Source organism: Gigantopelta aegis, chromosome 6 (assembly GCF_016097555.1).
Source record: "Gigantopelta aegis isolate Gae_Host chromosome 6, Gae_host_genome, whole genome shotgun sequence".
Taxonomy (NCBI): domain Eukaryota; kingdom Metazoa; phylum Mollusca; class Gastropoda; order Neomphalida; family Peltospiridae; genus Gigantopelta; species Gigantopelta aegis.
This window is the reverse complement of record NC_054704.1, coordinates 34,571,849-34,585,553: the sequence shown is the minus strand read 5'-3', so window position 1 is coordinate 34,585,553 and position 13,705 is coordinate 34,571,849. Positions and strand designations below refer to the sequence as shown.

The 13,705-nt window shown below is 37.4% G+C and overlaps 1 protein-coding gene across 1 annotated transcript in view; it reads right to left on the bottom strand.

The window, feature by feature from the left end:
• Positions 1 to 13,705, bottom strand: part of LOC121374501 (orexin receptor type 2-like) — an 89,890-nt gene that overhangs the window by 53,001 nt on the left and 23,184 nt on the right. The window contains exon 2 of the mRNA XM_041501602.1: positions 922 to 1,285. Coding sequence (XP_041357536.1) covers positions 922 to 1,285 — 364 coding nt within the window. The remainder of the gene's footprint in view (positions 1 to 921; positions 1,286 to 13,705) is intronic.

The window sequence follows — 13,705 nt, the reverse complement described above, 5'->3', positions numbered from 1 at the left end:
TTAAAACAGTTAAAAACAACAACAACAAAACCTATTGGGTGTCGATAAACCTTTCTTTATGTTCTTTTCCCCCTTCCTCTCTTTCCCTTTTTTTCCCTCCTCCAATTCAAGCTCGTTTCACCTATCATTTTTGACCCTCATATCATTTTAAAATGCGTATGTATGTATGTACATGGATGTGTATGTATGTATATGAATACTGTTGTGCAGTATATGACAAGAAATGTAATGAATATAAATCCCATACGTATCACATATTGTTTATATAATATGAAATATAAAAAACATTTTTTTTACCTTACCGTTATACAGGTACACATAATCATGTTATAATTTTATTATTGTTGTATATTGTAAGACAATAATTCAAGGCACCTCAACCTTGACATTGCCAGTTATTTGGGGGTAATAAAGGTTTAGAAAAAGAAATGACTGGTATATCAAAGGCCATGGTATGTGCTGCCCTGTCGGTAGGATGGTGCATATAAAAGATCCCTTGCTACTAATGTAAATATCTGTCCTGGACGAAGAAGTTGGCCGAGGCCGGCACCTGCGCCCATGGCAGGCGTGCGCTACAGCAGCTTGCTCTGAATGTGAACGTAAAATCCTCTGACCTGACATGACCTAATGGAAATATGTTGCTGGTTTCCTTTCTAAGACTATATGTCTAAATTACCAAATGTTTCGACATCCAATAGCCGATGATTAACACGTCAATGTGCTTTAGTGGTACCGTTAAACAAAACGAACAAACAAACATTAAAATATAGCCTACTGTAGATTATCTGTCCTAGGACAAATTTCTGGCTATCCAGAGATCGGCCCCAGGTAATACATGCTCGAAGCCTTAGTGGTATGTGAGCATGTTCAAAAAAATAACCGACCTGACCTGACCTGCTGTAGATGTAGCCTAGCACGTACCTTGAGCACCAGGCGCCGCTGCGCTCCACAAGTGGATGGAGACGATCGAGTAGAAGACTCCCATGATGAACACCGGCACGAGGTAGGTGGACAGGACGATGAAGAGCTGGTAGATCATCTCCAGGTTCGGGTCGAGACTCATCCCGCAGTACACCAGCAGGTGGTCGATGTCCGCGTACGTGTTCTCGATCTCCATGAACAACAGGTTGGGCAGCGCCACGATGATCCCGATCATCCAGATGAAGGCGATCGCGATGCCCACTTTCCTCGAGGTGATCTTCGCCTTCAGAGGACGACATATCGCGTAGTAGCGCTCCACCGATATCGCACATAGCGTAAGGACAGAGGACGAGACGCAAAGATTCTGAAAACAAAGACACAAAAATATAAGTAAAGGAAATAATTAATTATATTGTGAAATTACTCTCTTTTTTTGTGGTCATCTACGTTTCATGTAATTCGTGGACTAGTGCCTCCAACGAATTTAAGAGTATAACGAAAATATAATGCATATATACATATAAAACAAATTTAAGTACCCAACGAAATGTGTTTATTTAGCAAAACAACAAAAATTTAAGGCCAAAAAAATAAAGGATTTCACAGTACACCAGTTCGGAGAGTGTGTGTGTGTGTGGGGGGGGGGGGGGGGGGGGTACCATCAGACGGTGATGACCCATCTGCTTGGCTGCATGATGTCCCTGTCGCTGAAACTAGTCTGGCCAATGAAATTAACAAAACTGAAACAGAATCATGATCAAAATATGGCATTTCAAAACTGGTGGCTCAATTTGAACTTGGTTAAATGATCTGAGAAAATAAAAAGGCGGTGTGTTACATAATTTGCTGATTGAGCTGAATGTACAAATTCTGATTAGGTTCATATATCCTGGCGATGCGATAAGTCAACATAAAAATGGATATTTGTTTAACGACATTCCAACTCCTTTTTAGATATCTAACATTTAACGCGTATGCCACTTACTAGTGACTGTGATGAACCCGTTCCTGACTATGGTCTTCTCTGGTAATGGAGTTAAAACAAGTCTTGTCTTATCCTTTTAAGAAACTGATATATATATATATATATATATATATATATATATATATATATATATATATATATATATATATATATAAACAAAAATCTACAAATAATTTATCGATGATTCTGTTTGTAACGAGAATGCAAAGTGATAATGTTCTATGATTTACCACATGCATGCGACAAAGGCATTTGTTTTCCTCATGCATTTTGTCTCAGCGACCCTAATACTGAATACAAGTTTGTCTTGTCTTGTCTTGTCTTGTCCTGCACTGCAATGCCTTGTCTTGCCTTGTCTTGTCTTGTTTTGTTTTGTTTAAAAAGTATAGACAAAATACACTGCAAAATTGTGATCGTGTTTGTTCTGTTCTTGGTAGTCTGTGTTCTTTGTAAGGAAAATATACGAGAACATTAAAGTTGAAATGCCGTGGTCATGGAAACATCCAAGTTCGTTAAGACTGTAATTACATCGTCATTTGTATTAATAAAGGAGTAATTACTTAGCAGCGGTGTTCTTCCTGTAAACAGCACGAGCAAAATACTCTTTCGTTTGAGCTGTATACACTCGTTAATTTCGTTCAATGTCATGTCAACTCTTTTGGTGTTTTCATTATATATTCTTCACAAAAAGTAGGGGAACCTGAAATATTAATGTTAATATCAACTATTAGACCGAACATACGTTTTGACCACTGACATCCTAAAGTACTGTCGGAAATAGAATAAAAATGATTTTCATCGATTATTTCTTACATATTAAACAGACAAGTAAATATTTTGTAAATATCTATTTAATGATAATCTACCTAATTTAGCATTTACTTGTTTTGGCTTTCATTGATGTACAAGGTGGTGTTTACTCTTGAAATTAAAAGAAAGATGTTAGTAAACAGGTGATTTGTGCACTTTATTGGAACAGACTATAAAAATAATTGTTGTCAACATGCATTGTCAATTTCATTACTGTTACAATATGTGAAGGACTGTTTCTGATGACGGTTTACCCCTATCCCTCTCCAAAACAAAATATTGTAGACATTTATAATTAACTTTTGAGCAAAACTGTCAAGAACCATTCTAAGTTTGTAATCTATTATACCGGTATTAAAGGTGCTATCTCAAAGTTGCATAATGACAGCAATTGCAAATCATGTTTTTATTAAATTTTGCTTTAACATTTAAAGACTACACCTTTAATAACTGTATGCCCATAAATCATTATAGGAAATAATTTTATTTACTAGTAGAAAATACATTTTTATTGGAGAATTTTTATCACAAACAGATGCTCACATATAATTTCTAATGTAGCACCTTTAAATGGTTGCAAGATTGTGTAAATTTCTAATGTACTTATATTGAATTTATATTCACTAAATATGCCGGTCATAATTAATGATTTATGCCGCAATTCAAAATAATCAGTTAACTTGCAGTTTTAAATTAAAAGTTTGTTTAAGAGTAAATAAAATTGACACATATCATCAAAATGTGTTACAGTCTGTTCCAATAAAGGTCACAAATCTCCTGTTTACTGACATTTTTATTTCAATTTCAAGAGTAAACACCACCTTGTACATCAATGAGAGCCCAAACAAGTAAATGCTAAATTAGGCAGAGTATCATTAAATAGGTATTTACAAAATATTTACTTGTCAGTTTAATATAAAAGAAATCATTTACAAAAATAATTTTTATTCTATTTCCGACACTACTTTAGTAAAGAACATTCAGGTCTGTTTATCAACACACCGAAACATATTCCACGGTTTGCACGTACATCACACAGTTGCCCCATACACGTGTGTGGGATGTCATTCTCGATTAATCACTGTGGAACATTATTTTTCTGTCAATCTTTTTCATTCTGTTGATCATACAGTTGTTATTGTTTTGTTTTTAGTCATTTTTATTGTTTGAATTTGCGATTTACTGATAAAAAACGTCAACTTTCAAATGTCACTTCTGACCCCAATCGTCCTTCAAAATCTTTGGTTGTCATAAAACCTATTGTAATACTGAACTACCGGTTGTAATGTTTGCCCAATTAATTCACTATTGTCATATAACCATTCCCCACAGCTAATATACCTTACAATTTTGGTAATTGTAAATTCTTATTAGAGTTCCCCTACTTTGTTTTGAAGAGTATACATATCAACTCTCCAAAAGACAAAAATAGCACACCCTTTCAAATATAAATCATCCTCGTTACCACAACGACCATCAGACGATCTTTAAACAACCACCAGATAAAAAATATTAACATTTAGTCTACAAGTCAATTCTGATTAAATGACAACTCTTATTGAGAAAATCTGTGCTGAAACAAAGTTTGAAACTTCTTATCAAAGCACGTTTTTGTTTTGAAATCGATACATGAGTAATTAAGTTTATATTGATGTCTTTTGTGTAATTCCCAAATATCTTTGATCATAACAAGCAAAACATTATTATGTATTTAAAAGGTTTGTAAATAGATTATGATGTACATGTATATGGTGTATATTTGTTTGAAAAAATAATTACTGCACCGACTTTTCTCTCACTAATGACTAATATTGAAACTTTATCCTGGATGCTGATTAAATAATGTGCTGGGGTGTCATAAACAATTTGTTCCCGTTTCAGACAGACAACCATGACAGATGAAACGTGTCTTGGGCAGCATTCTTGAAAATCAGCTATCCTAGAAAACAATGCTTCGCTCCAGTTAGAATGTTCAGATATATTACCCTAAAAGCGAAACGAGTAGTATTTAATCAGTTTGCATTAAGTTCTGTTTGAAGCTGTTTTGTAATATGTTACTGGCGTAGGTTATATATACACCATGCGTTTGGAACTAATTGATTTTGTCCCTTAAGCTGTTAGTTGAAGTAAGCCTCATTTATAACATATAACAGGTATGCAGCACACTGTAATAGCTGGGACCATTGTCTTTACAGCACTTGGGGCAGGACGTAGCCCAGTGGTAACAAAAAGCGCTCGCCCGATGCGCGGTAGGTCTAGGATCGATCCCCACACATATTTACATCATCAGCAGATAGAAACAGTTCACAAATACATTAACCAGACAAAAAGTTTGACTAAGAAAATGTTATGTCGTGGTACGGAACCATTTATTTGTTGCTATCATTACTAGTGTTACTAATCAGTTGGGCTGTCTGAGAAGATAAAATGACAGTAATGAATACTATCAATGACTTCTTTTTCTTCTCATTTTCGGTTCTTTCTGTTTATTCAATCGTTTTCCGAAACGTTTACTCTTATTGATTAACTGATTTATTTATTTATTGAAAAGGGGCGAGACGTGGCCCAGTGGTAAAGCGCTCGCTAGATGCGCGGTCTGTTTGGGATCCATCCCAGTCGGTGGGCCCATTGGGCTATTTCTCGTCCCTGCCAGTTCACCACGACTGGTATATCAAAGGCGGTGGTATGTGCTACCCTGTATGTGTGAAAGTGCATATAAAAGATCCCTTGCTGTATTAGAAAAAAATGTAGCGGGTTTCCTCTGATGACTATATGTCGCAATTACCAAAAGAAAATGGCAGTTGTAATTGTTGTACAATTTAATGTTTGTAATTATAGAGAGGGACTCGTAAGTTAGATACTAAAACTATGTTTTCAAGCAATGTACTGATACAGAAAGCGTAGCCCAACCTGCACCTGTTGCTGAATTTATGGTCATGAGTATACATACACCTCTTGTTGATCCGTGTTGATGTACTAAACCTGCTAATTACATAGATAGTTTTTTATAACAACGTCCTTATAATTATCTGACCAGATATGAGAAAACACTAAATGGCATATACTCACATCAGTAATTAGTTAATTAGTTGTTATAATGCTACGGGATAATAAATTAATAAGCGTCGAGTGGTTCATGGCAATACTCAATTTAGTTATTATCTCAACATCCACCAATATGGAAAGTTGATTAAAACGATCATTAGTCATGTGCCTTGACGTCCAGTCAATTAGCTGTGTATTATACTACGAGACACTAGAAATGCGACGTACTTAAAATCACATGTAGCGCGGGCAGAATTTAGCTAGGTACGGTTGAGCGTTGGCCTAAAGGCGACGCCACACGATACGAGTGTCGCGTACGAGAATCGCCGATTGAGACAAGACAACATCACGAGTTCATCTGTTGCTACGTAATCGGCTAGTCTCGTACGTGACACTCGTATCGTGTGACGTCGCCTTTAACTACGATGGGTCGCAGAATATTAGATGATCGCCCTCAATGAATTGGGTGCCCAACAACAGCTACCTCAAAAGCCGTGGTATGTACTGCCCTTTGCTGTTTTTTTAATAGTAGTAGCCTGTGTTATGGCAGAGAACGTTTTCTCTGTTTCTCGGCCAACTGTTGAAATAATCTTATGTTAGAACCAAATACTTTACAATATCCAGGGCCGTACCCTGGGGGGGGGGGGAGGGGGCATGGGGTGAGGCAGTCCCCCCCCCCCCCCCCCCCGAGAATCTCACTTTTGTTTTCACTCCAGAAAATAGCATACACATCCCAGGGTTTAATTTGTATAGTGTTTCATTTGTTTATAAAACGTAGTGTGGGATGGTGTATATAAAATATCCCTTACTGCTAATCGAAGCCCATGAAGTGGCGACAGCGTGTTTCCTATCTCATATCTGTGTGGTCCTTAACCATATGTCCGACGCCACATAACCGTGAATAATATGTGTTGAGTTCGTCGTTAAATGAAATATTTCCTTCCTTCCTTCCTGTAGCAACTAATGGAATCGTAATGTTTGTCTTCTATATCTTATCAGTTGGCTATTCTCGTACGAGACACACTTATTGAGTGGCTTTGCCTTTACTGATTAGCAGCAATGGCTCTTTTTGATATGCGCATGATAGCTCATATCACGACTTTCGATACACCAGTTGTGGAACAGTGGGTGGAAGGGGAACCGTAATGTGATTTAGTTCGCTTAAACTGCGATCTCCCTCAGTAGATCAACCAGTGTAATTATTTTACTTTACATATTAGGGTAAACCCCGGAGGCATGTGGTAGTTTATAACGTTATATGGCCTTATAGAATAGTAAGCTAATATCTTTAGGATAATGGGTTGCTTAATACAGGTTTGTCTATGCCACTTATAGGACAAATTGTGCCTTCATGGTGTGTTGAAACTATAGTGGGCGGTAGGATACTAAGGCAGAAATATTATCTGTCTGCTTTGACGAGAACTATGTAGGTATGGCCGAAGTGTCTGCCTATTTTGACATAATAATAATATAGAAAGAAATATTTTATTTAACAACGCACTCAACACATTTCATTTACGGTTATATGGCGTCAGACATTTGGTTAAGGACCACACAGATAGAGAGAGGAAACCCGCTGTCGCGACTTCATGGGCTACTCTTTTCGATTAGCAGAAAGGGTTCTTTTATATGCACCATCCCACAGACAGGGTAGTACATACCACGGTCTTTGATATACCAGTCGTGGTGCCATGGCTGGAACGAGAAATAGCCCATTGGGCCCACCGACGCGGGTCGATCCCAGACCGACCGCGCATCAAGCGAACGCTTTACCACTGGGCTACGTCCCGCCCCGTGTAACAATATAAAAGCAAACACTTAATTTTTACTTATAAAAGATATAGATATTTCAGAACAGAAATAATATATTTTATTCACAGACTAAAACGAATGATGATCGGCGAATTATTATACGATCAGGAAATTAAATTTCGACATTGCTTTACGTGCTGCGACTTACAATGTGTACATAATGAGAGACACTGTTTACAGCGAAATCCCCATACAGTAAATACGTAGTTTTCTTTTTATTAGTTTATGAAATGGAATCAATCACGTGAAACTGCCTGTCAAATATCCACAAGCGGTAAATTGTAGTTTTACCCACACCGTGAGAAAAAGCTTCCAAGTCAAATGCCATGCTCTGACGGCTAACAACGTTTACGATTTTGGCCATCTTCGCAAGCCAAAGCACAATACGGAATAGTACCTCGGTTTGCGAAGATACGCTTTGGCCAATTCAAATGGTAGTGTCACGGGGATCCTATAATACCCGTAACTGAATAAAACACGATTATCCAAATATATCTCCTAACTGTATATCTATTAGATCTCTCTGTATCGGGCAGTCCAATACCCGCGTGGCTCGGTTCTAGGTATAAACAGAGATAAGATCTTATATAAAGTATATGTAATATAGCACGTTAGTTCACTAGAAAACACAACGAAACACAATACACTTTGGAATCTGTATTAATACTACGCTGACAAATGTACTGCCGCAGTAGTTAATTAACAACAACAATAATAATAACAACACACGTGTGATAATTGAGAAACGCTTCCAGGGGAACTTAATTAATAAAGGAATTACAACTCTATTCCTACTTGGTTAATTTTTAATTAACCCTTAACTACTCATTCAGTAACCTTGTAATACAGAATTAATACTGGTACCTATCACAATAAAGACAATAACATACAGTTTACCTAGGTCCTCTAGGATGACCGGCTAAGCTTTATATTTTTAGAACAGTGAAGCTTACAATTTACTTCGTCAGTTATTGTCGAAACACTGTCTAAATAATATTGGTATAATACAGTATTAAAATATTTAAAGTCACATCAATCACATCAAGGTTATACAACAGAGCAGAAAAATATATATATATGCCAAGTCCAAACGGACTAACGTTCCCTGGGAGCCTTCCTTTTGTTTCTCCTCGATATCTCTAAATCCTATCTATTTATTACAAACCGAATATCGCCTGGGGGTACAAGGCGGTACCGAATACCTACAAGTGATATTTCCACAGCGACCAAGACGGCATATTTTCTTAGATGGCCAGACTTACTGTCGCCTAGTTCGCCAAAAATCACGGTCGTAAAACCGCACTCGTGGAGGTATTACGTAACTACTGGCCACATGGACCTCCACACCTGGTCTGGGTGTGTATTGGGAACAGCTCGACCACCGTCGCGCGGAGGTATTACGTAACAAAGTGCCCACCTAGTCTAAGTGCATATTGGGACTGCACACGGCCCTTTAAAACAATTAATATCTCCGCAGGCGAAAAGAAATTAAGAGCATGTTCCGTCACAGGTAGAATATTCGCATTGCGCACTATAGGTCGTAGGACCGACACTCTAAAGCAGTGCATTCATTCAAACGTGGCCCGTGATAGGTGTCCGTGCCTGCGTCCGTTTCCGCGTCAGTGAAAAATCGGATGTATGTCGTGTATAGAGAGAAGATAGCGAAGCATCCATTGATCCGTTTCGCGTGTGTGTCTGCGCACGTCCGTGAGGAATCGCGAAGTGTGTGATTTGGGGAAATGGCCAACATTAGTCTCATCCAAGATTACTTCTGTAAAAGATCATGTCACTGATACAGATGCCCTGCGAAAATATATATTGTGACTTCCGTTTTATCAGAAAGTTACGTAGGTGAGATCCCAAAATAGCTCCCCTGTCCATCAGTCTGTCGAAATCCGTACACTGCGCGATTCCTCGTGGACGTACACGCAAACATGGACGCAGAACTGACCAATGGATGCTTTCTCTATGTTTCTCTATATATCTGATTTATTTTTCACTAACGTGCATACGGACGCGACCACGGACACGGACCATATACGAAGTGATTCTCTGCTTTAATGAATCCATGTTGTTACTTTTCATTCCAATCAGAATGTAAAAAGCGGTAGTGCCCTGTCCTGAGGTATATATAGGGTCATTCCACGTCAGTGCGACCTGTGTGTTATTGTCCGTTCCAAAAACAAATGTCCATCGACTAATGTATCAAGGACCATGGTATGTGTTGTCAGAAAGTGCATGTAAAAGACAGCGGGTAATATCTAAGTTCAGCCATCCGTTTTTCAAACGGGTGTCTGAACATACCCAAGAACTGATCTTCTAAACAGCATCTTACAGTACGAAGTGATTAGCACTATTATTCTGCATTTATTACTGGGGTTTATTTTTTTCAGTTTTCTAGGTGGATATTGTATTAATATCTATAATACACATGCTTCGTTCAGATCCGGAATAACGTCCGTCGATAAGTGAAAAATAGTGTTCTCGTGAACCGACGACGCTGACTTCCGCTTTCGATTCTTTGTCCTGCAACTAATAAGATAACTCGTTGTAACGGGCGCGACAGTTCAGGGATTTATACGGATGTTACCCAAAGCAGCTGTCAAAGAGAATCGGCTAGGACTGCGTGATTTGCGATTTAGATCTTCTTCTTCTTTTTCTAAATTGAAAGAGGGGAAAATGCACTTTTATATATTTTATTTGATATGTTCACAGTGGCACAGCCAATATTTTATATTGAGGGAACCCACGTTGAGGGGTGCACACACAGATGTGGTTGGAAAAATTATGTGATTGGTGGGGCTAAAATCCCATAGCATCTCACACCTTATGCATATGCCAGTATATTTTCAGGTCATTGGAAATACCGGACCTAGATGTTGCTTGGTGCGCGGTCGGTCTAGGATCGATCCCCATTGGGCTATTTCTTGTTCCAGCCAGTGTACCAAGAATGGTATATCAAAGGCCGTGGTACGTGCTACCCTGTCTGTGGTAAAGTGCATAAAACAGATCCCTTGCTACTAATGGAGAAATGTAATTGGTTTCCTCCCTAAGATTATATATAAGAATTATCAAATGTTTGACATCCAATAGCTGATGATTGATATATTAATGTGCTCTAGTTGTGTCGTTAAACAACAAAATATATTGTTACTTTTACTATTATTTTGATATTACTTACCAGTCGGGTGTCTGAGAAGATAAAATGTTAATAATGAATACAGTTGAACCACGAATTACCTCTATATATTTTACTTTTCTACCCTTTCAAGGTATTCAATCGTTTTATTGATTGATTGATTGATTGATTGATTGACTGACTGATTTATTGAAAATTGCAGTCGCTTTTGTTGGGTAACTTGTGCCCAACCCGTGTGTGTGTGTGTGTGTGTGTGTGTGTGTGTGTGTGTGTGTGTGTGTGTGTGTGTGTGTGAGAGAAATAAAATATCTTTAAAAAAAATTAATAATAATAAATAAAATATAATAATAATAATAATAATAATAATAATAATAATAATAAATAAATAAATAAAGGAACCGTAGGCGGACCTTTATCCTCCGTCTGGCGGGGATTAAAATCTAGGCTTTATATTATATGGCTTATTGTGACATTACCAAGACACCGAAATCGACTTGTTTATATGACTCATTAGCATATTGAGACTAATATCACGCCGTTAACCGGTAATGTCCGTAACGAATCTGATCCGATAACTTGGAACATGACATTAATAAGAAGGATGCGATGTTTATTATCACTGTTATTTGATTGAGCCGTTTTGTGTTATAAAGCCAAGTATACCGTGAAGGTTTCGCGCAGTATTTTGCTTTCCTTTATGTACAGAATATGGTAAATGTTTAAATTGAATCTGTGTATTTATTAAAATATAATGTTTTTATGGTGATTTTAAATAATTATTATATATTCATAGTTATGTATATTTTGATTATAAATGTAATTTTTTTTTGACATAGTTATAATATAATGCAAATAAAAGGTGTATGGTGCAATATTTAAATGAAACATGCTCGTGCCCAATCCTAAAGAGACATTCCTGAGTTTGCTGCATTGTAAGATGTTTCCATAAAATTAAATATTTCTACGATTAAACTTGCATATTAAATATATTTTCTTGTTTAGAATATCAGTGTCTGTATATTCAATGTGTTTCTGGTTGTCTTAATATTTGTAAGAAGCCCAAACTGGATTTTGTCTTCAAATAATTTCGTACGTACGAAAAATAATATTTTAGGAAATAAAATGAAATTTAACCTAATACAAATAGTAGAGCGATCAGAAACACATTTAATATACAGCCACTAATATTTTATGCAGAAAAATATGTTTGATGTGTAATTACAATCGTTAAAAAGTCTCTGTTAGTCGATAACATCTTAAAAATTGCAGCAAACTCAGGAATGTCCCTTTAAGCAGTCGAGACACCTGTAATAAAGACACGCTTTCAGTACGCGACTTAAGGCTTATATAGATTGTATGCGGTGCGTGCGTGCGGCCCGACTGTTGCGTCTGGGCGTACACACCATATACGGTGATTTCATTGCAGCTGGCTTCATTTGTTTTGCAGACGCATGCATCGCACGCATCCAGTCTAGACGCGTTGATTAAAATTAATGTATTTCCATTTGTTTTTAATCCGAACCGCACGCACGAACCGCATCCTGTCTAGATGAGCTTGTATAGTAGCCTAACAATCAGTAGCATACGATCAAAAGCTACAATGTTCGTTATGTTCTGAAACACTATTGGAACAGTTTCATTTCCCATAGAATAGAGAATCGTATGTAACAAGTTATAGACTGCCATGGCACGGATCCTTAAGTCGGATAAACAACAGGCGAATCAGACACAAATCATGTTAGGTAACTTTTTATAATAATTTGTATTCTTCTTAAGCAGGCGGGGATTCAAGGGGGTGGGGTGGTCTCAGGGGTCCCGTGACACCCTTTTAGAAACAGTTACGGTTCACAAGCCGGCTGTGACACTTAAATATGTTTGTTGTACAATGGCTATATATATATAATATATATATATATATATATATATATATATATATATATATATATATATATATATATATATATATATATATATATATATACCACATCAAATAAATTAAGTACCTTAGTCTCCACTCAACAAATTAAACGAACACCTAAATTAAGAATTATGTTAAAATAAAGTTTTGTTCTTTTATATTATAGACACTCGCCGATGTAGGCAAGAAGGTTGTACAATATCAAATAAAATAAGTTTAAAGTTTGTTTTGTTTAACGACACCACTGGAGCACATTGATCAATTAATCATCGGCTATTGGATGTCAAACATTTGGTAATTCTGACTCGTAGTCATCAGAGGAAACCCGCTACATTTTTCCTAATGCAGCAAGGGATCGTTTATATGCACTTTCCCACATACAGGAAAGCACAAACCAAGGCCTTTGTCCAGTTGTAGTGCACTGGTTGTAACGAGAAAAAAAACAATCAGCTGAATGGATCCACCGACGTGGTTAGATCCAGCGACACCAGCATCTCAAGCGAGCACTCAACCGACTAAGCTAAATCCCGTCCCATATCAAATAAAATGTTAACGTGTGTGGTTAAAAACATATATTTAGTTTCATTAGGTAAAATATATTTCCACGTACATTGGGTGGTCTCTGGATGGCGAGGAAACGAAGAGGTCAGGACCGAATGAATATCACAGATTTTTAACGAACATACTTTATGGATGGCATCAATGTGCAATGGAAGGAAATGTTTTATTTAACGACGCACTCAACAAATTTTATTAACGGTTATATGGCGGACATATGGACCACACAGATATTGAGGGAGGAAACCTGCTGTCGCCACTTCATGGGCTACTCTTTTCGATTAGCAGCAAGGGATCTTTTATATGCACCATCCCATAAACAGGATAGCATATACCACGGCCTTTGATGTACCAGTCGTGGTGCACTGGCTGGAGCGAGAAATAGCCCAATGGGCCCACCGACGGGGATCGATCCCAAACCGACCGCGCATCAAGCGAGCGCTTTACCACTGGGCTACGTCTCGACCCTCAATGTACAATGAATGCATCCGGTCAAATAATTCCAGTATGATTCAAT